This window comes from Jaculus jaculus, chromosome 6, assembly GCF_020740685.1.
Source record: "Jaculus jaculus isolate mJacJac1 chromosome 6, mJacJac1.mat.Y.cur, whole genome shotgun sequence".
NCBI classification, from domain to species: domain Eukaryota; kingdom Metazoa; phylum Chordata; class Mammalia; order Rodentia; family Dipodidae; genus Jaculus; species Jaculus jaculus.
The window spans coordinates 5,762,203-5,787,022 of NC_059107.1; the positions used below are offsets into that span (position 1 = coordinate 5,762,203).

Sequence of the window (24,820 nt, forward strand, 5' to 3'; positions counted from 1 at the left end):
TAAAGTTGTGCACCTCCACACCCAGCTTTTCCTATTTTATTTTTCGTTGTTGTTTGTTTTTTGAGGTATGGTCTCACACTAGCCCAGGCTGACCTGGAATTCACTATGTAGTTTCAGGGTGGCCTCGAACTCATGGTGATCCTCTTACCTCTGCCTCCTGAGTGCTGGGATTAAAGGCATGTGCCATCATGCCCAGCTATCCTATTTTGTTTTTAAGATTTTACTTTTATTTATTTATTTACTAATTAGACACAGGGAGGGAGAGTGTGTGAGTATGGGCGTGCCAGGGCCTCTAGCCACTGCAAACGAGCTCCAGACACGTGTGTCCCCTGTGCATCTGGCTAATGTGGGACCTGGAGAATCGAATTGGGGTCCTTAAGCTTCACAAGCATGTGGTTTAACTGCTAAGCTATCTTTTCCTATTTTTAAAAAGTATTTCTGTGGCTAGAGAGATGGCTTAGCGGTTAAGCACTTGCCTGGGAAGCCTAAGGACCCTGGTTCGAGGTTCAATTCCCCAGGACTCACATTAGCCAGATTCACAAGGGGTCCATCGTCTGGAGTTTGCAGTGGCTCAAGGCCCTGGTGTACTCATTCTCTCTGTGTGTGTCTCTCTCTGCCTCTTTCTTCCTCTGTTACTCTCAAAAAATTAAAAATAAACAAAAAATTTTTTTTAACTATTTATGTCCAAACGTGGTAGCACAAACCTTTAATCCCAGCACTTGGGAGGCAGAGGTAGGAGGATCACCATGAGTTCAAGGCAACCCTGAGACTACATAGTGAGTTCCAGGTAAGCCTGGACCAGAGTGAGATCCTACCTCAAAAAACCAAAAAAAAAAAAAAACAACAACAACAAAGTATTTTAGTTATTGGGCTGGAGAGGTGGCTTAGTGGTTAAAGTACTTGCCTACAAAGCCTAAGGACCCAAGTTTGATTCCCCAGGATCCACCTAAGCCAGATGCATATGGTGACACATGCGTCTGGAGTTCATTGCATTGACTAGAGGCCGTGGCGTGCCCATTCTCTCTGTCTGTCTCTCCATCTTTCTGTCTCTAATAGATAAACATCTTTTTAAAAAGGTATTTACCTATTTATTTATTTGAGAGAGAACGAGGCAGATAGAGAAAATGGCCACAGCCTCCTGCAACTGTGGAGAAACTCCAGACACATGTACCACTTTGTGCATCTGGCTTTACACATGTATTAGAGAATCATACTCAGGCTGTCAGGCTTTGCAAGTATTGTAGTCAGGTTCACATTGCTGGCAGAAATCACCTGACAAAAAGCAGCCTTGGAGGCTGGAAGATAACTCAGTGATTAATAAAGCAAGATGCACCAAGTAGCACATCTGAATTTCATTTGCAATGGCAAAAGACCCTGGCATGCCCATTCATTCTCATTCAGACTTTCCCTCCCTCCCTCTCTTCCTCCCTCCCCTCCTCCTCCTCCTCCTCCTTCTTTCTCCCTCTCTGTCTCTCTCTCTCTCTCTCAAAAAAATAAATTTAAAAAATAAAACGCAAAAACTCTTTGGAATTTTCACTGCTGCTTTCTGATACAAACACTGCTTCCTGTATGAACTCAACTTGTAAATTGAAAAAGAAGTGTCTTTAACACTGCCCTTACTACCATGTGTTTTCCACAAAGGTGAAAGAAGAATTCGTGTGCATACGTTGTGTTTGCCAGTAGTTTCAACTCTGAATGAAGTCTTTCTTGGAGCTGATGTCCAAGCAATTTCAGGGTTATTGGCCAATATGGGTAAGAGTTGTTATCACTTGTAAAGTCTGCATGTTTTCATTGATGCTTGCGTGCTTGTATCATTTCAGTGGGAAAAGTGCTGCAGATCATCTTTTTGCCTGTCTCAACCACCTATTGAAACACAATTATGTACCTTAGGGTTTCTCCACTTTTGACTGGAGTTACGCAGAGTTCTGCTATGTGTGATACACTACAGAGTTGTGCAGCCATCATCACAGTCTAATTTTAGAATTTCTTTATTTTTCTTTCTTTCTTTTTTCATTTTTATTTTTATTTTGGTTTTCCAAGGTAGGGTCCAAGGTGAGTGCTATTACACCTGGCTTACAACATTTTTCTTACCCCCAAAAGGATCTCATACCCTTAAGCAGTTTGTCTCCATTCCCTCCTCTTTATCTCACTGATCTTAAGACACCATTAAATTACTTTTTTTTCACTATATATATTTGTCTACTTTGGGCTCAAATGTATCTTATATATATTTAATATTCGTGTTTAATAGAACTGTTTGTTCTAACTTGGAAAACAAGAGGTGGTCGTGTATTATAAAGCATGGCCTTTTAAACTTTCTCAAGTCACTACCCATTTCCCCCCCTCCAAATTTTTTTAAATATTTATTTATTTATTTATTTATTTGAGAGTGGGAGGTGGTAGAGAGAGAGAATATGGGCATGCCAAGGCCTCTAGCTTCTAGAAATGAAATCCAGGTGCATGTGCCACCTTGTGCATCTGGCTTACATGGGATATGGGAAATTGAACTGGGTCCTTAAGCTTCGCAGGCAAGATCCTTAACTACTAAGCCAGCTCTCCAGTCCTCACCCCCAAAATTTCATGTGACCTCAGGTATATATCCAGTCTCCACTCTGGGGTTACAGATGTGTGTGGCCATGTCCGGCTTTTTATGTGGGTTCTGAGGAATCAAATCTAGCCTTTGACTAGGAGACTTCATGTTTTTTTAATGGACATACTCTTTTTTTATTATTATTGTTATTATTTTAGAGAGAGAGAGAATTGGTACACAAGGACCTCAGCAACTGCAATCGAATGCCAGACGCTTGTGCCACCTAGTGGGCACGTGCAACCTTACACTTGCCTCACCTTTTGTGCATCTGGCTTACATGGGATCTGGAGAGTTGAACATGGGTCCTTAGGCTTTGCAGGCAAGTGCCTTAACTGCTAAGCCATCTCTTCAGCCCAAGACCCTCATGTTTAAGCACAAGTGTACTTAACTGCTGAGCTATCTCTCACCCCAGTGTTGTATATTTAATTCAAAGGTTTTTTTTTTTTTTCCTTTTTCAATATCATATAAAATAAAAATGGTGGGCTAAAAGTACTAGCGTCTTGGGATCAATGGAATGTAATTCTATACTTTACAGATAAGGAAGCAAAATGTTCAGAAAGGTTATTTGCCTAATTGTCATGTGGCTAGCTAGGGAATAGCAGAGCAATTTTTCCACAGAGGTCGGTTTGATTCTTCAGAGCTCCTGTGTGCAGAATAACTGGAGAAAGATGCACAGTTTTTAGTATTTATTTATTTAAGAGCAACAGACACAGAGAGAAAGACAGATAGAGGGAGAGAGAGAGAATGGGTGCACCAGGGCTTCCAGCCTCTGCAAACAAACTCCAGACGCGTGCGCCCCCTTGTGCATCTGGCTAACGTGGGACCTGGGGAACTGAGCCTCGAACCAAGGTCCATAGGCTTCACAGGCGAGCGCTTAACCGCTAAGCCAGATGCACAGTTTTAAAAGTGAGCTTTCTTTACGGTGAGTCACTAAGCTTTGTCCCTACTCTCACCTCACTTCAGCCGTCGACAGATCGGTGACTGCCAGCCTGAGTGATGCGCGAGATGCTCTTGTAAACGCCGTCATCGACTCCCTTTCAGCTTACCGCTCCTCAGTCCTGAGTAGCCAGCAGCCTGGGCTCATGGTTCCTTTCTCTTTGCGGCTTTTCCCACTTTTTGTGCTGGCTCTTCTTAAACAGGTAACAAAAAACAGAAACTAATACAATGAAAATAGGAAACTTGCCAATTCTGTCTGAAGATAATCCTGTAGCATTTGACATTTACAAAGTGCTTGTTTTTTAAATGTTTTCTTTTCAGGGAGAACAGTTTTAATTTTGTATCTTTTTAATATAGAAATCATTCCAGACCGGGACAAACGCACGTTTAGATGAACGCATTTTTGCTATGTGTCAAGTGAAAAACCAGCCCTTAGTTCACCTTATGCTCACAACCCACCCCAGTTTGTATAGAGTGGACAACCTCTCAGATGAGGTAAGATTGGTTCTTTTTTTTTTTTTTTTAATTTTTATTTATTTATTTGAGAGCGACAGACACAGAGAGAAAGACAGATAGAGGGAGAGAGAGAGAGAATGGGCGCGCCAGGGCTTCCAGCCTCTGCAAACGAACTCCAGACGCGTGCACCCCCTTGTGCATCTGGCTAACGTGGGACCTGGGGAACCGAGCCTTGAACCGGGGTCCTTAGGCTTCACAGGCGAGCGGTTAACCGCGAAGCCATCTCTCCAGCCCAGATTGGTTCTTTTGTTAGTTGCTTTTCCTTGAGAATTTAAAGCTTGATCATATTCAGTACACCAATGAGGAAGGGTATGGTGGTATTTGGTGCTTTATTGTTTTCTTTCCTAGGATTATGTACAGAAACTGGTTTAGCTAACAGCTCATGAAAATAGTGGTTTTTTTAAAATATTTATTTATTTGAGAACTACAGAGAGAGAAAGAGAGAGAGGGCCTCCACCACCGCTAACGAACTCCAGATGCATGTACCCCCTTGTGCATTTGGCTAATGTGGGTCCTGGGGAACTGAGCCTCGAACCGGGGTCTGTAGGCTTCACAGGCAAGTGCTTAATCACTCAGCCATCTCTCCAGCCCGAAAATAGTGGTTTTATTTAAGTCACAAATCACAATCCCACCTGTCTTCCCCACCTCCACCCCTGACTAGGGGTTGAACCCATGGTCTTGTGTGTACTACACAAGGCCTGTCCCACTGTGCCCTGCTCTTAAGTTTTTTGTTATTTTCTCAAGGCAGGGTCTCACTGTAGCCCAGGACCAACTGTCATTCACTATGTAGTCTCAGGGTGACCTCAGGTTCACAGTGAGAGACTCCTACCTCTGCCTCCCAAGTGCTGGATTAAAGGCGTGTGCCAACCCGCCCTCCCCCACACGCACATTTTTAACTTACTTGTTTCGTGGACATGTACATGTAGTATGTGTGATGTGTGCAGATAAATAGCTTATACACGTGTGTACAGATGTGTAGTCAGAGGAGAGTGTCAGTGTCCTTCCCTGTCACTCTTCCCCTTTTGGTTTCTTGAGACAAAGTCTCTCAACCAACCTGAAGCTGTCATTTTCCTCAGACTAACCACTCATCCCCACATGCCCAACTGTTCTGCTTGTTTCTTTTTTTTTTTAAGGTGGAAAGATTTATTTTGGTTCACAGTTGCAGGGGTTCCAGCCCATGGTTTCCTGGCTCTGTCAGGGTGTTTTGTTGTTGTTGTTTTAAATTGTATTTATTTATTTTCAAGCAGAGAGAGAATAAATGAGATGCCAGAGCCTCTTGCCACTGCAAATGAACTCCAGGTGCATATACCACTTTGTGCACCTGTCTTTACGTGGGTACTGAGATATGAACCCAGGCCTTCAGGCTTTCCAATCGAGTGCCTTTATCCACTGAGCAATCTCTCCAGCCTGGCTGTTCTGCTTGTTTCTTGAGGCAGGGTCTTGCTGTAGCCCAGGCTGCCCTGGAGTTAACTATGTAGTCTAACAGTGATCCTCCTACTTCTACCTTCTGAGTGCTGGGATTAAAGGCATGCGCCACCACACACAGCCCAACTTTTTACATGGGATTTGGGAATCAAACAAACTCATGCTGACTTGGGCCTTTAAGCTTGTGTGGTAAGCACTCATAACCACTGATCCATTTTAGTTTTTTGAGATAACATTTTATTACTTTGTAGGCTAGGATGGTCTGGAACTTACAGCAATCCTCCCACTTCAGCCTCCCAAGTGCTAGGATTACACTTCTTTTTTTTAAACAGATGGTTCTGAAGGTAAAATTATTTCTGTACACCCTAAAGATAATAGTGTTTATCTAAATTTTAAATTTATTTTCTTTTTCGAGGTAGGGTCTCACTTTAGCTCAGGCTGACCTGGGATTCACTGTGTAGTGTCAGGGTAGCCTTGAACTTACAGTGATCCTCCTACGTCTGCCTCCCCAGTGCTGGGAAAAGTTTTATTATTATTATTATTTTTTTGCTTATTTTAATTTATTTATTTGAGTGTGATGGAGAGAGAGAGAGAATGGGCAAGCCAGGGCCTCCAGCCACTGCAAACTAACTCCAGACACATGCACCCCCTTGTGCATTTAGCTAACTTGGGTCCTGGGGAATGAAGCCTTGAACTGGGCTCCTGAGGCTACACAGGCAAGCACTTAACCGCTAAGCCATCTTTGAGGTAGGGTCTCACTGTAGTTTAGGCCAACCTGAAATTCACTATGTAATCTCAGGCTGGCCTTAAATTCACAGTGATCCTCCTACCTCAGCCTCCATAGTGCTGGGATTAAAGGCATGTGCCACCATGACTGGCTTTTTTTTTTTAAGAGAGAGAAGCCAGGTGTGGTGGTGCACGCCTTTAATCCCAGCACTCGGGAGGCAGAGGTAGGAGGATTGCCATAAATTCGAGGCCACCCTGAGACTCCATAGTGAATTCCAGGTCAGCCTGGGCTAAAGTGAGACCCTACCTCAGAAAACCAAAAAGAGAGAGAGAAAGAGAGAATGAATGTGCACACTGGGGCCTCCAGCCATTGCAAATGAACTCCAAACATGTGCCACCTTGTGCAAAGTGGTTTATATGTGTCCTGGGGAAATCAAACCTTCCTGGGTCTTTTGGCTTTACAGGACAGTGCCTTAACCACTAAGCCTTCTCTCCAGCCCCTATTTTTTGCTTTTGATAAGAAAATTATTAAAGCCTTCAACAGGCTGGTAATGTATCTCTGTGGTGGATGCTTACCTAGCTAGTATTCACAAGGTCCTGGGCTTGTTGCCCAGTATAGCAAAAAAGAAAAGAAAAAAAAGTCAAACATAAAATATTAAATCATAATCATTCTGAACTTGTGACCTAGTTAACATGTATTTGTGTATTTATATATAAACTTTATTAGAAATAACATCTTGGTTGAAACTTCTCAAACTTTGATTAATGTAAGCCAGATGTGATAGTGTATGCCTTTATCCCAGCAATTGGAGGCTGAGGTAGCAGGATAGCTGTAGCCTAGAGCTACAAAGTGAGTTCCAGGTCAACCTGGGCTACAGTGAAACTTTGCCTTAAGAAATAGAGGGAGCCAGAGAGACAGCCCAGCTGGTAAGGTTTTTGCCTAACAACCCAGGTTTGATTCTCCAGTACCCCTAAAGTGACGCATACATCTGGAGTTTGTTTGCAGCAACTAGTGGCACTGGCATGCCCATTCTCTCTCTGTGTCTCTAATTTAAGAAAACTTATGGCTGGAGCTGGAGAGATGGCTTAGCAGTTAAGATGCTTGCCTGCAAACCCTAAGGACCTAGGTGTACCAATTCTCTCCCTCTCCCATACCCACCCCCCATCTCTCATATGAAAACAAAGGCAGTCCATTGGGCTTGCCTGGGGGGGGGGACTAGGGCCAATGAAATGACTTAGCAGTTAAGGTGCTTGCCTGTGAATACTAAGGACCTAGGATCAATTCCCCAGGAGCCACATAAACCATATACACAAGGTGGCACATGCTTCTGGAGTTTTCAGTGGCTGGAGGCACTGGCATAACCATATTTTCTCTCATTTTTTTTATTTATTGGGGGGTGGCAGAGAGAAAGAGAGAATGGGTGCACCAGGTCCTCCAGCCATAGCAAACAAACTCCAGACACATGTGCCACCTTGTGCATCTGGCTTATTTGGGTCCTGGGGAATTGAACCAAGGTCCTTTTGCTTTACAGGCAAATGGCTTAGGAGATAAGGTGCTTACCTGCCAAGTCTAGTGACCTGAATTCAGTTCCCCAGTACTCATGTAAGCCAGATGCACAGGTAGTGCATGTATCTGGAGTTTGTTTGCAGTGGCTAGAGACCCTGGTATGAAAACAACCTGTTAAAAAAAAAAAGAAAAGTTTAAAAAAATTTAAAAATAGGACTGGAGAGATGCCTTAGTGGTTAAGATGCTTGTCTGGGAAGCCTAAGGACTCATGTTCGACTCACCAGATCCCACATAAGCCAGATGAACAGTGATGCAAGCGTGCAAGGTTGCATGTGTGCGCATGGTGGTGCTTGTGTCTGGAGTTCAGTTGCAGTGGCTAGAGGCCCTAGCATGCCAGTTCTCTCTCTCTGTTTAGCTCTTTTGCTTTCTCACTCTCTTGCTTTCTCTCATTAAAAGAGAGAGGGAGAAAGAGAGAGAGAGAAGGCCAGTATGCTATGCATGCCTCAAAAACATATATATGTATATAAGGTGGGGCGTGGTGGCGCACACCTTTAATCCCAGCACTTGGAAGGCAGAGGTAGGAGAATCCCATGAGTTCAAGGGCACCCTGAGACTACAGTTAATTCCAGATCTGCCTGGACTAAAGTGAGACCTTACCTCAAAAAAGTATATATATATATATATATATAATTTAAAAAAAAAACAAAACCAGCCAGGCATGGTGGCACACGCCTCTAATCCCAGCACTTGGGAGACAGAGGTAGGAGGATCTCCATGAGTTCTAGGCCACCCTAAGACTACATAAGTGAATTTCAGGTCAGCTTGGGCTACAGTGAGACCCTACCTCAAAAAACAAACAACAACAAAAAATAAAATAGGAAAAGCTGGGTGTGGAAGTGCACAACTTTAATCCCAGCACTCAGCAGGCAGAGGTAAATGAGGTTCAATTCCCTACCTCAAAAAAAACAAAATAATAATTAAAATGCTGAGAGCAGTAGAGCAAGACACCTGACACCCATCTGTGGCCTCTACATGCACATGCAGCTTAGTGCATATCTGTGCAGAAATACCACACACTTACATATGCCAAAAAATACATACTTTAAAGATATATGTATTTTGTAACTACTGTGGAAACTATCCATCCCAGTACTTAGGGGGCAGAGAAAAAAGGATTGCCATGAGTTCAAATCCATCCTGAGACTACATAGTGAATTCCAGGTCAGTCTGAGCTAGAGTAAAACCCTATCTCACAAAACCAAAAAGAATAATAATAATAATAAAGTAATTAATTAAGTGAATAATACATCAGCAATGAGTTTGTCAAGGCTTTTAAGTCACAAGGAAGTTTAAGTAAGGAAGGGGAGACATAGTGTTAAAAACAAATCTTAGAAGGTTGGGGATTGGTCTCAGTGATCGAGCCTTGCCTGCCCTACATGAACCCAAGTAGTGCAGAAATCCTCCCAAAGGAAACAGACCACCACAGGGACGAGGTTAGAACAAGACTCAGAATGTGATAGAACTCAGGATACAGCCTGTTCACACCTCGTTTCTCTGGAGATTGAATCCAGGACCTAGGACACGCTAGGCAAGTGCTCTACCAGGGAACTGCACCCCAATCTCTTTATGTTTTTATCATCATTGTTTTATGGGGGATAGTGAAGTAAGGTCTTGCTCTAGCTCAGGTTGACCTGGAATTCACTATGTAGTCTCAGGATGGCCACAAACTCATAGCAGTCCCCCAACCTCTGCCTCCAGAGTGTTGAGATTAAAGGCGTGCACCACAACACACTCAGTTTATTTATTTAAGATTTAGTTTTTGGTTTTGGCTTTTGTTGTCATGATTAGTGGCTCACTGTAGCCTGGGCTGAACCTGGAATTCACTATGTAGTTTCAGGGTAGCCTCAAACTCAAGATGATCTTCCTACCTCTGACTCTGGAGTGCTGGGATTAAAGGCATGTGCCACCACACTTGGCTTATTTATTTATTTAAGATTTATTTTTATTTATTAGAGACAGAGAGAGGGGGAAGAGGGTGAAAATGGGCATGCCAGGGCCTCTAGCCACTGCAAATGGACTACAGACACATCTGCCACCATGGCATCTGGAGAATGAACCTGGGTCCTCAGGCTTCCCAGGCAAGTGCTTTAACCACAAAGCCCTCCAGCCTTTTAACTTTTTGGGGAGAAGCGGGGGTCAATGTGATTTCTTGCTAGCCCAGGCTGACCTGGAATTCACTATGTTGTCTCAGGGTAGCCTCAAATTCACAGTGATCCTTCCTCTGCCTCCCGAGTGCTGGGGAAAAAAAGGAAAAAGAAGTAGCAAATATTGGGCTGGAGAGATGGCTCAGCAGTTTAAGGCACTTGCCTATAAATCCTAACAACCCAGGTTAAGTTCCCCAGTACACCTGTAAAGCCAGATGTACCCATTCTTCCCCCCCCCCATGTATCTCTCTGCTTGCAAATAAATAAAAATACCCCCCAAAAAAGTAAATATTAAAGAAAACAACAGGGGACTAGCTCATCAGTTAAAGGTGCTTGCTTTCAAAGCCTGCTGGTGGCCCTGGTTCAATTCCCAAGCCTTCCATGTAAGCCACGTGCGAAAAGCAGTTCAAGTATCTGGCTTTCATTTGCAGAAGAGGCCTTTTTGAATCCATACCTACACATGTGCAACTAAACAAAAATTTTTATTAATATTTTAGTAATTTATTTATAAGAAGAGAGAGGATAGGTACACCAGCGCCTCTAGCCACTGCAAATGAACTCCTAACACGTGCACCAACTTGTGCATGTGGCTTTACGTGGGCCCTGGGGAATGGAGTCCAAGTGGTTAGGTTTTGCAGGCAAGCACCATAACCGCAGAGCCAGCTCTCCAGCCCCTCCCCTCAAAATTGTTAAATTACAAAACCTACTTCATTTGTAAAATCCAGTAAACCAATACCAGTCCTGATTTATTTGTTGGTCATATAACATTGTATATTCATTTATTTTTAAATAATAATTGATAATTTAGCTGGGAGTGGTGGTGCACACCTTTAATCCCAGCACTTGGGAAGTAGAAGTAGGAGGATCACTCTGAGTTCCAGGCCAGCCTGAGCTAGAATGAGACCCTACCTTGGAAAAAACTGGGCGATAAAATGATAGTTAAGCTAGATGTGGCCAGGTGTGGTGGCGCACACCTTTAATTCCAGCACTTGGGAGGCAGAGGTAGGAGGATCACCATGAGTTCAAGGGCACCCTGAGACTACGTAGTGAGTTCCAGGTCTGCCTGGGCTAGAGTAAGACCCTACCTCGGAAAACCAAAAAAAAGGGGAGAGGCTAGATGTGTTCCTCATACCTATAATCCTAGAATTTGGGAGTGGAGGCAAGAGATGAAGGCATCTCCAGCTACATAGCAAGTTAAGGACCAGCCTAGGGATACATGCAGCCCTGTCTCAAAAAACTAAAAAATAATAATACGTAAATGATAAGATTAGAAGTTGTTTGGACTTTTTGACAAGCGGTTCAAAGTGACTTTGTTTAAATTGGTAAGCATGTCTTCATTCCGATTATGGATAACTTACTTTCCTAATCGAAGTTACACTACTAGAGGTCACATTTTCTGTGACTCTGTGCTGCCTGTCTCTGAAAGACCACTCCTGGCTTACCTCCTCAGGGAGCACTCCACATAAATGACAGAACCATCCCTCGGCCGCCAATCCTTCAGCTGTCCGTGGAGAAGCTGAGCAGAGATGGAGCTTTCCTCATGGATGCAGGCTCGGTCAGTGGTCAGCCCGTCCCGACGCATCTCACCACGTGCGCTTCCGCCCTCCTTCCTGTGCTTATTAACATTAGATGCATACACTACAGATGCTCCTAATAAACATCAGTGTCACCATTTGCTCCCACCTCCTTCTTGTTTCACACTGTGAAACCATTGTTGTGCCCATCGCTGAGTATGTCTGTCCAGCTCACTAGTGCACTGTTAAGCTGCCTCTCATAGTAATCTCATTCCTGTTTACAGATACTGATGCTTTGGGTTGGAAAAAATTGTTCACAGAATTTTCTCAGCCACGTTCTAGGAGTTCAAAACTATGCATCAATTCCACAGACCATGGTAAGACTTGTATTTTATTTATTTGGTGTGTGTTCTTGCCACAGTATACCTGTGGAGGTCAGGTGACACCTTTGTGTTGGTTCTTGCCTTCTACCTCATTTGAGGCAGGCCTCTTCTTCATGGTCCTGTTAGCAGGCTTCTGGGAAATTCTCCTGTCTCCTCTTCCCTCCTTTTCACAGTAAGCATAATAGGAAGACAGAATCTTGCCATTGCCACAGCTTTTAGTGGCCCAAACCCGGGAACTCAGTTGTGCAGCAAGCACTTCATCCATGGAACCCACTCTAGCACCCTTTCCACCCTCATACCTTGGGACAGAAGCTTGTTGTATATCCCAAGCTGGCCTAAAACTCAAATTCTCGTGCCTCTAACTCCTGAGAATGGAATAGAATTCTTGGGGGGGGGGGGCGCTGTTTGTTTTTTTTTTTTTGAGGTAGGCTGACCTGGAATTTAGTCTCAGTGGCCTTGAACTCAAGGTGATCCTCTTTCTACCTTTGACTCCTAAGTACTGGGATTAAAGGTATATGCCAACCACACCTGATAAAGTTCTTTTTTATGGGCTGGAGAGAGATGGACCAGTGGTTAAATGTACTTCCTGTACAAGCCTGAGACAGCCAGAGTTGTTATCTCCAGATCCCAGGTAAACAACTGGCTTGGGCTGGGCACACCTATGAACCCAGTCTCACAAAGGGGGCAGAGAGAGTAGGAATTAGTTCAGGCTTGTGAAAAATAGCAGGCTCCAGTATCAGTGAGAGATTTCACCTTTCCCTGTCTCTCCTCTCCCTCCCTCCGTCTCTCTCTCTCTCTCTCCCTCCCTCTACCTCTCCTTGCAAATAAATAAAAAGTATTTTCAGAGCTGGGCATGGTGTTGCATGCCTTTAATACCAGCACTCGGGAGGCAGAGGTAGGAGGATCACTGTGAGTTTGAGGCCACCCTGAGACTACATAGTGAATTCCAGGTCAGCCTGGGCTAGAGTTAGACCCTACCTCAAAAAACAAAACAACTAAAAAAAAAGTATTTTCACTATTCTGGGCTGGAGGGATGACTTAACAGTTAACCTATTTGCCTGCAAAGCCAAAGGACCCAGGTTTGATTCCCCAGGACCCACGTAAGCCAGATGCACAAGGTGGCACACGCATCTGGAATTTGTTTGCAGTGGCTGGAGGCCCTGGTGCACCCATTATCTCTTTCTGCCTCTCTCTGTCTCCCTCTTTCTCTGTCAAAAAAATAAGATATTTTAAAAAAGTATTTTCATTATTCCTTCCAAATCATCAGTGATTCATAAATATGTTAAAATGTGGAGAGTGCTGTAGACCACACAGTAGATACATAATTAGAGCTAAGTAGCTATTCTTGGTTTTATTTAACAGACAGACCTTCCAGAACTTGATACACCAGAATCTGCTAGAACAATAGCTTTCATCTCTTGGCTTAGAGAGCAGAGACCATTTTTCCCTATTCTTTATGTTATAAGGTAAGTCAAATGTTTTTAAATTTAATTTTTATTTATTTATTTGAGTGAGGGAATGAGGCAGAGAGAGAGAATGGGCACGCTGGGGCTTCCAGCCACTGCAAACAAACTTAAGGTGCATGCGCCCCCTTGTGATCTGGCTTATGTGGGTCTGGGGTAATCGAACTGAGGTCCTTTGGCTTTGCAGGCAAGTGCCTTAACTGTTAAGCCATCTCTCCAGCCCGTAAGTCAAATTTTTTTTTTCTTTTTTTTTCTTTTTTGAGGTAGGGTCTCACTCTGGCTCAGGCTGACCTGGAATTCGCCATGGAGTCTCAGGGTGGCCTTGAACTCTTGGTGATCCTCCTACCTCTGCCTCCCGAGTTCTGGGATTAAAGGCGTGCACCACCACGCCCGGCATCAAATTTTTATTTGTAAATCCCTTTGGCCTCGGAGGAATGTGTTTTGGGGCTGGAAGGATAGCTTTGCATTTAAAGTGCTTGCCTGCAAAGCCTAAAGACCCAAGTTCAATTCCCCAGTACCCATCTAAGTCAGATGCAGAAAGTGGCACATGTGTCTAGAGTTTGTTTGCAGTGGCTGGAGAACCTAGTGTGCCCACTCTTATCTGCTTCTTTCTCTCTCTGCTTCTCTCTCAAATAATAAGTTTTAATGTTGTTTGTTTGTTTGTTTTTTTCGTGGTACGGTCTTGCTCTAAGCCCAGGCTGACCTGGAATCCACTATGTAGTCTCAGGGTGGCCTCAAACTCATGGCAATCCTCCTACCTCTACCTCCCAAGTCCTGGGATTAAAGGTGTATACCACCATGCCCGGCTTTTTTAAGCAGACCTTTAAAAAAAAAAATTATTTATTTGAGAGTAACAGAGAAAGCAGAGAGAGAGGGTGGCCTCCAGCCACTGCATATGAACTCCAGATGTGTGCGCCCCCTTGTGCATCTGGCTTACGTGGATCCTGGGGAATCGAGCCTCAAGCAGGGTCCTTAGGCTTTACAGGCAAGTTCTTAACTGCTAAGCTATCTCTCCAGCCCCTTAGCAAACTTTTTTTTTTTTTAAATATATTTCATTTATTTATTTGAGAGAGAGAGAAGGAGGGAGAGAGAGAATGGGTGTACCAAGGCCTCCAGCCACTGCAAAGGAACTCCAGATGCATGTGCCCCCTTGTGCATCTGGCTTACATGGGGCCTGGAGAGTTGAACGGGGATGCTTTGGCTTTGCAGTAAGCAAGCCTTTTTAAGGAATATACAACAAATGTCTGGGAATGTGGTTCAGTGGTGGAGTGCTTGCCTAGTGCATTCCATCCCGAGCACCTCAAACACTGAACATGGGGACACACACCTGTAATCCAGACTTTGGAGGTGGAAGATCAGAAGTTGAAGCTCATCCTCAGCTACAAAATGAGTTTGATACCAGCCTGGACAACATGAGGCACTATAAAAAAGAGAGAGAGAGAAATTATTTTCAATAAGTAGTAATGGCACTTTACAACCAATTATTAGAATTACTTAAGTTTTTAAAAATTTTATTTATTTGCAGGCTGTAGAGATGGCTCAGATGTTAAAGGCACTTGGCTGTGAAAACTAGGGACCCAGGTTTTACTCCCCAAACCAACGTATGCCAGATACACAATGTCGCACATATATCTGGAGTTCATTTGCAGTGGCTAGAGGCCCTGGTGTCCCGACTCTCTCTCTCTTCCTTAATAAATAAATATAAATTTTTTTTGATATTTCTAAAAATTTTATTCATTTGCAATCAGCAAGAAAGAGAAAAAGGGAGGGAGAAACACCAGTGCACCAGGGTCTCCTGCAACTGCAAATGAACTCTAGACACATGCAACACTTTGTGTATCTGGCTTTATGTGGATACTGGGAAATGAACCTGGGCCGTCAGGCTTTGCAAACAAGTGCCTTTGCTGACCTGGAATTCACTCTGTGGTCTCAGGGTGGCCTCGAACTCACAGAGATCCTCCTACCTCTGCCTCCTACTGGGATTAAAGGTGTGCGCCACCATGCCTGGCTGCAAGCGCTTTTTAACTGCTGAGCCATATCTCCAGCCCACAATTACTAAGCTTTTTAGTACAAAGCTCAGTAGTTTCTTCTAACTCCGCTATACATTTTTCCTCCTTAACAACATGAAGTTACATAATCAAGTAGGTTCTCAGAGAACACCCGTGGAAGTAGCCTTTGAGTGGGAGACAGTGGTAGTTGCCACAGTTGCCAGTGACTGTGCTTTCAGTCCCTCTAATGCACATAAGTCATCTCGCCTTTCGTTCCTAAGGGATGAGAGCCCAATGAAAGCAGCCTTCCTCCAAAACATGGTAGAAGACCGAACGGAATCTGCGCTATCATATTACGAGTTCCTCTTGCATATACAACAGCAAGTGAACAAATGAAGACACAATAGGTATTGCTGAGGAAATCACAATCGTGCCAAGCGCCTGGGACTGTGTAGCCCCTCCTTTTTTATTGTAGACCGTAGCTGACGTGATGATTCAGGTGTGTCACTGATCTCAGCAGCCTATGGTGAAGAAAGGGCTGCGGCAGAGAATCAGACACACAGCTGAAACCCATTTATTTACATATGGAAACCTTTTTCCTTTGCTGCCAATTATGTTTGAATTGTGGCTTGAAGTAAGACAAAATTGCAGAGTCGAACAAAATACATTTTGTAAAATAAAGACTTCTGTGTTCTGCATGTACATTTCTCATTTTTAATTTTCTGAATTTTTGGCTGCTACATTAAAAACCTCACAAGACTAAAAGTTCCAGGGAAGTTTTAAATCCACTGATCATGGTCTTAAAATTGCAAAATCATAAAGTAAATAAGTTGTAGAAAAACTAGAATTCCTTCTCCATACCTGTTTTTTTCCTTTTTTAAGAAAGGAAAAGGACCATCATGTTAGCTAGAGTAGCTCTAGTATACGTGAAAAACAGGTGAAATTGTGTGTTCAAGTTGTAATGTGTCCTAGTCTCTCTGCTGGAACAGAAGCGAACCTAGCTAGGTGATTCTCTGATTGGGCTGCTGAAGTTGAGCCATCCCCAAAAGATGTTGGGGCTGCAGTGACAAGAGGGCAATAGGATATTGTGGTGTCATGACCTCTGAGGGGCTGTTGTTTGACTGCTGTAATGAATAATGCAAGTGTTATTTTGGTGAGATAAGGTGAATGGAAGAAGCTAAGGATTTCATAAGCTCTATCTCCAAACCTGTCAGTGAGTGGGTAAGAATGACATTGGAAGGCACTCGTAGTCTGGAATGCTAGAACCCACTGAAGTATGAGTGCTGCGTTTGGTTTGGTGGCTCATACAAATCCAACAGATTGAAGTATGAAAGAAGCTTGATTTCTACATGTGCTCAAAAGACTGCTTTTCTGATTGTTAAAGAAGTATACTCACAACTATTGAATGACTTTTGTTTACAAATAAGAAAATTATACATCTGTATGTTTAAAATGCTGTGATTTATCTTTGGAGTTTAGCTGAGTTTTCAGATTCATTTTGTCTTGTACGAACTTTGTGTGTGTGTGTGTGTGTGTGTGTGTGTGTGTGTGTGTGTGTGTACACATATGTGTACGTGCCCTTGCAGTGCCCCATGAGCTCGTCTGAGGTTACCTGGGCCAACACTGGGTGTTGCACTCCACAGCTCTTGCAGTTACTCTCTGAGCCAGAGTTTCTTAATGCTACTGGAGCTTGCTTGCTCTCTTTTAAAAGCAACCCAGGTGGTTTCCTGGTCCCTAGTCTCCTTTGTGGGACTGGGGCTGCAGGTGCACATGGCCACTCCCGCTGTTTATGCGGATTGCAGATTTGACTCTAGTGGTCTCAGGCCTCATGCTTGCACGGGAAGTGCACTTAGCCATCTCTCCAGCCTGTTTGAACGTCTTAAAAGGTGTATATGTGTAATATGTGATAAAAAGGTTTCTGGGTTTTTGTCTTCATAGGTTCAAAAATGTGTTTACAATCTCAGTTTTATGTGATCACCAACGTAACCATAACTTTCGGTTTACATCCACATGGCCTGATTTTAGTGTGGTTGGATGGAGAAGCAGTCCGGCCCTCGAAAGTATGCAGCTGCTGCTCACTAGCTGCTTCAGAACAGCTGTGTTTATGAAAGCAGCACCTCCCTAAAGCAGTGTTAAGGATTTTTTTTTTTTTTTTTCAGGTCGGGCATGGTGGCACACGCCTCTAACCCCAGCACTTGGGAGGTTAGGGCAGGATTGCCAGCCTGGGCTACCTAGCAAGTATCAAACTAGACAGGGCTGCATAGCAAGTCTCTGTTTCAAAAAGCCAAAATAAATTTTTTTTCAGTATAATATTTTGTTTTTTTTTTTCTTGAAAACTGCATCATTTGTTAGGAAGCAGCTTTCAAATTATAGCCAATTAAAATAAATTTATCTTTTCCCCTCTTTATAAGAAGCAGTCATTATGTACTGATGTTTCCTAAAATGAACTAAAGTTTTCGTCCTGGTAAAATTTTACGTGTTGGTATGAGCCAGTGCTTTGCTCACAGCAGTCAAGAACCCTCCAGAGGGAAGCGCCTGTGCTCCTGGGGTGGCCTTGCTTGTCCCTACCGCTCCCCAGTGTGTGGCCTGCTGCTACCACGTGCTCTGCTAGTGTAGTCCTCAAGCTTGCTTCTAAAATTGACTTTACATGCTGTATAACAAGTACAATCCAAAGTAATTTTATGATTCTTAAAAACATAACTTTATTTAGGATTCACAATATTTCTTCTCCACACAATAAGAGAGTGAAAGAACTTTCTGGGAATATTGTTATAAAACAGTTGTGTTTTGCCACATTGAATGTGTTTTTTAGTTTGATTTTTTTTTTTTTTTTTTGGCAGTAGGACACTATCCACCAAATCATCTTATATTATTTTTTAATGTAAAGCAACTAATATTTACACTTTGCCATATTTTTTTATTGTAGTTGTAAATTATGAAAGATCCTTGAATTTTCTACAGATCTACAACTAACTAAAGTAACAGGCAAGGGCAATCTTGATATATAAACCTGAGCATGGCAGTCCTACCATAAAAAGTACTCTATTTTTCTAATTTCTAGAATTTTTTAAATAATGTTTCTGTAAGCCTGACATACTAAGCAGTATCATTTATTTTAACTTACATATGTTTTAATTGTTTTTAATTTAATGTAATATATTGAACCTAATAGACTGTTTTGCAATAATTAGAATAAAAGATTTATTTCCTCTAATCAGAAATGCATAACAACTATTATCTAGGGGACCACCAAATGTGATTTAAAGATTTTGTTAACTATTACAAATATAATCATTACATAGAAATTTTAATTTTGTAAAGTAGTGTGCGATAGTGTAACATTAAATTCTTGTTCTCAAATTAAAGTGTTGCGCATCAGTGTGTCATGAAAAGTCCCCCTTCTCAGAGTGCGGACACAAGATTTGTCTTCCTTTTTACAATCTGTGCTTTCCACTGTTTTATTCCTGAAAAAAAAAAATGTCATTTGTAACCCATGAAAAAGTTATTTGATCTGTGCTAATTTAAGAATTTAGCTATTCAATAAAGTTAATTGAAAGAGCTTACATACAGTGACTAACTATTTAAAATAGCCTGGGTGGACCCTGAACTCAGGATCCTTCTACTGCCGCCCAGTGCCGGGATTATAGGCAAGCATCATCAAACTCAGCACATACTTGCTCCAGCACACTCTCTACTCCTTTGTTTGTTTGTTTGTTTTTGTTTTGTTTTCTGTAGGGTCTCACTCTGGCCCAGGCTGACCAGGACTTCACTATGTAGTCTCAGGGTGGCCTCAGACTCACTGCTATCCTCCTACCTCTGCCTCTCGAGTGCTGGGATCAAAGGCATGTGCTTCCATGCCCAGCATAAGTTTTTAAAAATATTTTTATTTATTTGAGAGAGAATGGACACGCCAGGGCTTTCGCCATGGCAAATGAACTCCAGACGCATGTGCCACCTTGTTCATCTGGCTAATGTGGGTACTGAAGAATTTAACCCAGGTCCTTATGCTTTGCAGGCAAGTGCCTTAACCACTAATCCATATCTCCAGCCTTAGGTTTATAATATTTTTTTCTGCTTTTTTAAAGTGTTATTTCCAAAATTGATTTAAAAATCCATGTTAGGGGCTGCAGAGATGGCTTAGTGGTTAAAGGCACTTGCCTGCAAAGCCAAAGGACTCAGGTTCAATTCCCCAGGACCCACATAAGCCAGTTGCACAAGGTGATGCATGCATCTGGAGTTTGTTTGCAGGGGCTGGAGGCCCTAGCAGGCCCATTCTCTCTCTTTCTCATACGCTATCTGCCTCTTTCTAATAAATAAATAAAATTAAAGTAATCCATGTTGGAGCCAGGCATGGTGGCACATGCCTTTAATCCTAGCACTCAGAAGGCAGAGGTAGGAGGATTGCCATGAGTTTGAGGCCACCCTGAGACTACATAGTGTATTCCAGGTCAGCCTGAGCCACAGCAAACCCTACCTTTAAAAACAAACAAAAAAAAACCATGTTGGAGGACTGGATAAATGGCTTAGAAGATAAGGTGCTTGCTTGCAAAGCTAAATGACCCAGGTTTGATCCAGATACACAGGATGGTGCATACATCTGGAGTTCCTTTGCAGTGCCTGGAGGTCCTGGCATACCCATTCTCTCTCAATATATATATATATTTTTTTCTTTTTGAACTTTTTTATTAACAACTTCCATGATTATAAAAAATATCACATGGTAATGCCCTCTCTCTCCCCATCTTCCCCTTTGAAATTCCATTCTCCATCATATCCCCTCCCCCTCTCAATCACGCTTTTATTTTGATGTCATGACCTTTTCCTCCTATTATGATGGTCTTGTGTAGGTGATGTCAGGTACTGTGAGAGCATGGATATCCAGGCCATTTTGTGTCTGGGGGAAGCACGTTGTAAGGAGTCCTACTCTTCCTTTGGCTCTTGTATTCATTCTGCCACCTCTTCTGCAATAGACCCTGAGCCTTGGAAGGTGTGATAGAGATATTGCAGTGCTGAGCACTCCTATCACGTCTTTCCAGTACTACGATACCTTCTGAGTCATCCCAAGGTCACTGAAAAGAGAAGGTTCTCTACCAAAAGTGAGAGTAGCATTAATATAAGGGTATGAACATTAAGTGAGGTGCTTACTAGGCAGTTTGATAACCATTGTATATACATTTAGCCAGGTAGCAGCAGACATTACACCCCTAGGGCTCTTGACTACCCATTTTAAGTTTTCAGTATCAGGGATGTATTCCCTCCCATGGAGTGGGCCTCCAGTCCAATTAGAGGGCAGTTGGTTTCCACCATGACAGACATGTCACTATTGCACCCGTTGGTTCATTTGGCCTCAAAATATATATATTTAAGCCAGGTGTGGTGGAGCACGCTTTTAATTCTAGCACTTGGGAGGCGGAGATAGGAGGATTGAAGTGAGTTCCAGGCTACTCTCAGACTACGTAGTGAATTCCAGGTCAGCCTGGGCTACAGCAAAACCCTACCTCAAAAAACCAGGGCTGGGGACTGGAGAGATGGTTTAGCAGTTAAGGCATGCCTGCAAAGCCTAAGGACACAGGTTCAACTCTCCAGGTCCCACATAAGCCAGGTTCACATGGTGGTGCCTGTGTCTGGAGTTCGTTTGTAGTGGCTAGAGGCCCTCGTGTGCCCATTCTCACTCACTATCTCTCCCTCTCTAACAAATTTTTTTTAGGGTTTTTTTTTTTTTGTGTGTGTTTCCACTTAGTTTTTTTTTCTAATTTCTTTTTTATTAACAACTTATTATAAAAAATGTCCCATGGTAATGCCCTCCCCCCCATTTTCCCCTTTGAAATTCCATCCTCCATCATATCCCCTCCCCTTCTCAGTCACTCTTATTTTGATGCCATGATCTTTTGCTCCTATTATAATGATCTTGTGTAGGTAGTGTCAGGCACTGTGAGATCATGGATATCCAAGCCATTTTGTGTCTGGAGGAGCATGTTGTAAGGATTCCTATCCTTCCTTTGGCTCTTACATTCTTTCTGCCACCTATTCTGCAATTCACCCTGAGCCTTGGAAGGTGTGATAGAGATATTTCAGTGCTGAGCACTCTGTCACTTCTTCCCAGCACCATGATGCCTCTGAGTCATCCTAAGGTCACTGCCATCTGAAAAGGGAAGGTTCTCTAACCAAAACTGAGAATAACATTAATATAAGGGTATGAACATTAAGAGAAGTGCTTACTGGGCAGTTTGATTTGCATAGTATATATACATTTAGCCATATAACAGCAGACATTACATCCCTAGTCCTCATGACTACCCCTGTTTTAGGTTTTCAGTATCAGGGATGTATTCACTTCCATCGAGCAGGCCTCCAGTCTAATTACAGAGCAGTTGGTTTCCACCATGACAGACATGCCACTATTACATCTGTTGACTCATTTGGCCTAGTTAGCTAAATATAAAGCTTGCAGTGTCCACTGTTGACTATCTTCACTGGTGGTATCTCTCTCTCCCATTGTACTGAATGCAGAATGGCTTCTTCCAGCTTTCTGTCAGCTGGTCTACATCAAGGAGGTTTATCAGCTCAGTTCCAGCAGGATTTCTCAGTGGCCTTACAGCCCAAGTATGTGGAGTCTTCAGCAATAGGGTCTTACCATCTATTCCTGTTAGGAAACCAAGGTCCTTGGCAATGGCCTATGATGTTTAGGCGGCATAGGGACCTCCCTGGCCAACAACTCACTGGAAGGTATCCCATCCCTGGCACTGAGAGAGAGAATGGGCACGCCAGGGCTTCCAGCCACTGCAAAGGAACTACAGAGGCGTGCACCCCCTTGTGCATCTGGCTTACGTGGGTCCTGGGGAATCGAACCGAGGTCCTTAGGCTTCACAGGCAAGTGCGTAACTGCTAAGCCAACTCTCCAGCCCATCCACCTCTTATTTTTATTGAGAGAGAGAAAGAGGGAGAGAGCAAATGGGCATGTGAGAGCCTCCAGCGCTGCAAAAGAACTCCGGATGCATGCGCCACCTTGTCCTTATGTGGAAATGGAACCTGCGTACTTTGGCTTTGCAGGCAAGCGTCTTAAGCACTAAGCCATCTCTCCAGCCCAGACCAGATTCTTTCTTTCTTTCTTTCTTTCTTTTTTTTTTTTTTTTTTTTTTTTTTTTGAGGTAGGATTCTACTCTAGTCCAGGCTGACCTAGAATTCACTATGTAGTCTCAGAATGGCCTCAAAGTCACAGCTATCCTCCTACCTCTGCCTCCCAAGTGCTGGGATTAAAGGCGTGCGTCACGACACCCGGCAGACCAAAGAATCAATTTTAAAATGGACTCGGAAGGAAGCACAAGAAAATTATTTATTTGCACGTGTGTGTGTTTGTGTGTGTAGACACACCAGGGCCTTTTGCTGCTCCAGATGAACAGCAGATGCTCACATCACTTTTGGTGTCTGGCTTACTAGCTGTGGCTTGGGAGCTGAGTCTGGGCCTGCATGTTTTGCAAGCCAGCACCTTTCACTCCTGAGTCATCTTCCCAGCTCCAAGGAAATTTTTCATTGGAATTTGAGAAAGGAAACAGGGCAGGCATGCTGGAGTTCTTAGCAGCATCCAGAAGGAAGCCTTACGCTTTCTAAATCAAAAGTTCATAAGTTTAGTAGACCGGTCCTGAATCCCCCAAATCTGCATCAATTAATAATTTACACTTCACTGGGTAGGTCTCATTACAACGAAGGCTGGGGAAGAAACCCGCAGAGTGAAAGGAGCTCAGCCGCTCTGCGACGTGCCGCCCCATACGTACTTCCGGTCCACACCGCGCGCCTGTCGCTGCCGCCTCCATTTTACTTCCTGGCAGCGATGTGGCCGGAGCTGCATGCCATTCGTACTCCTGGCCAGGTCAAGTGCAGGCGGGCGCTCCTCGCCGGAAGGGGCCCGCAGCCACGAACGCGGCGGCGGGAAAAGGGCTCTGGAGGAGCCAGCCAAGGCCCGCGAGGATCCGGATCCGGGTCGGTCACGCCCGGAGCAAAGATGGCGGCCCGAGCGCGCGGTCTCGGCCCGCGGCGCCCAGGCGCATGCTCGGTCGGTAGCCTCGTTCCGGCGCTGGGGGCGGGGCGGGGCTGCGCCGGGGACGCCCCGGGTCATGGCCGCTGACGCGTCGTCCTGCTCCGGCTGCCTCGGCGCCCCGCCACGACCGCGAGGAGGGCGGCTCATCTCAGGTACCCGGCGTCAAACCGTCCCCGGGGGTGGCGGCTCCCGCTCGCCATCCGCACGCGCGAGGGCCTTAGGGCCCCGGGTTCTAGGCCAGCCTGGGCTACGTTGCCAGCCGAGCCGGGAGGAGTGACCCGGGCAGAGGGGAGAAGGGAGGGATGAGCGCCGGCGGCGCGGCTCGGAGTCCAGGGCCCTGGATTTGGGTCCAGTGCAAGGAGAGAGGTGGGGGTGGGCTGTCATCCTGCTGCTGGAGAGTGGGAGGTCAGCCAGCTTGAGACCCTGCCTCGAAAGAAAAGAAGAAAAGTGGGGTGAGAGAAAAAAAAGAGGGTGGGTCGGCATTCGAAATTGACTTAAAAAGAGCAAGGGCCGGGCGTGGTGGCGCCCGCCTTCAATCCCAGCATTCGGAGGCAGAGGTAGGAGGATTGCCGTGAGTTCGAGGCCACCCTGAGACCCCATAGTGAATTCCAGGTCAGCCTGGGCTAGAGCGAGACGCTACCTCAAAAAAAAAAAAAGTGGGGGAACTGACAGGGCATGTCCATTGTCATCATCTCCCTATAGGAGCCACACACTGAAGACTGAAGACAATGTCTGGAAGCTTCTACTTTGTAATTGTTGGCCACCATGACAATCCGGTTTTTGAGATGGAATTTTTGCCAGCAGGGAAGGCAGAATCCAAAGATGACCATCGTCACCTCAACCAGTTCATAGCTCATGCTGCCCTCGACCTCGTGGACGAAAACATGTGGCTGTCTAACAACATGTACTTGAAAACTGTGGACAAATTCAACGAGTGGTTTGTGTCGGCGTTTGTCACCGCGGGCCAGATGCGTTTCATTATGCTGCATGACGTGCGGCAAGAGGACGGGATTAAGAACTTCTTTACCGACGTTTATGATTTGTATATCAAGTTTGCAATGAACCCATTTTATGAGCCCAATTCACCCATTCGGTCAAGTGCATTTGACAGAAAAGTCCAGTTTCTTGGGAAGAAACACCTTTTAAGCTAAATGCAGAAAATTTAAAAAAAAAGTGGCAACACAGTGAGAAGTGCCCAGGAAGGTGTCTACTGTAAGTCACTTGATTAAGCAATGTGGAAAGCTTGTACATGTGTAAGTTCATATCGAATGAAATTTCCCTTGAGTTTAACAGCACATTGTTTCATGTTACCAATCTTTGCTTGTGAACAGTATTATTTATGAAGAGCTTCTTATCTGTAATTACTAAATGTTTTTGTTTTTGTTTTGGAGATAAGGTCTCACTCTAGCCCAGGCTGACCTGGAATTCAGTCTGTAGTCTCAGGCTGGTCCTCCTACCTCTGCCTCCCGAGCGCTGGGATTAAAAGTGCATCACCAACACCTGGATTAACTTGATTTTAACGTAATTCAAAAC

At 44.1% G+C, this 24,820-nt stretch overlaps 2 protein-coding genes across 2 annotated transcripts in view; both read left to right on the forward strand.

The window, feature by feature from the left end:
* Positions 1–18,815, forward strand: part of Sec24a (SEC24 homolog A, COPII coat complex component) — a 76,269-nt gene extending 57,454 nt beyond the window's left edge. Inside the window, exons 17-23 of the mRNA XM_045151904.1 lie at positions 1,642–1,752; positions 3,554–3,729; positions 3,884–4,021; positions 11,355–11,459; positions 11,703–11,795; positions 13,164–13,267; positions 15,534–18,815. Coding sequence (XP_045007839.1) covers positions 1,642–1,752; positions 3,554–3,729; positions 3,884–4,021; positions 11,355–11,459; positions 11,703–11,795; positions 13,164–13,267; positions 15,534–15,648 — 842 coding nt within the window. The 3' untranslated portion in view covers positions 15,649–18,815. The remainder of the gene's footprint in view (positions 1–1,641; positions 1,753–3,553; positions 3,730–3,883; positions 4,022–11,354; positions 11,460–11,702; positions 11,796–13,163; positions 13,268–15,533) is intronic.
* Positions 18,816–23,333: 4,518 nt separating this feature from the next.
* LOC123461589 (trafficking protein particle complex subunit 2) lies at positions 23,334–24,582 on the forward strand. The gene is made up of 2 exons (XM_045152651.1): positions 23,334–23,439; positions 23,990–24,582. The coding sequence occupies exon 2, from the start codon at positions 24,016–24,018 to the stop codon at positions 24,436–24,438; it is 423 nt and encodes a 140-aa protein (XP_045008586.1). The 5' UTR covers positions 23,334–23,439; positions 23,990–24,015; the 3' UTR covers positions 24,439–24,582.
* The last annotated feature ends 238 nt before the right edge of the window (positions 24,583–24,820 follow it).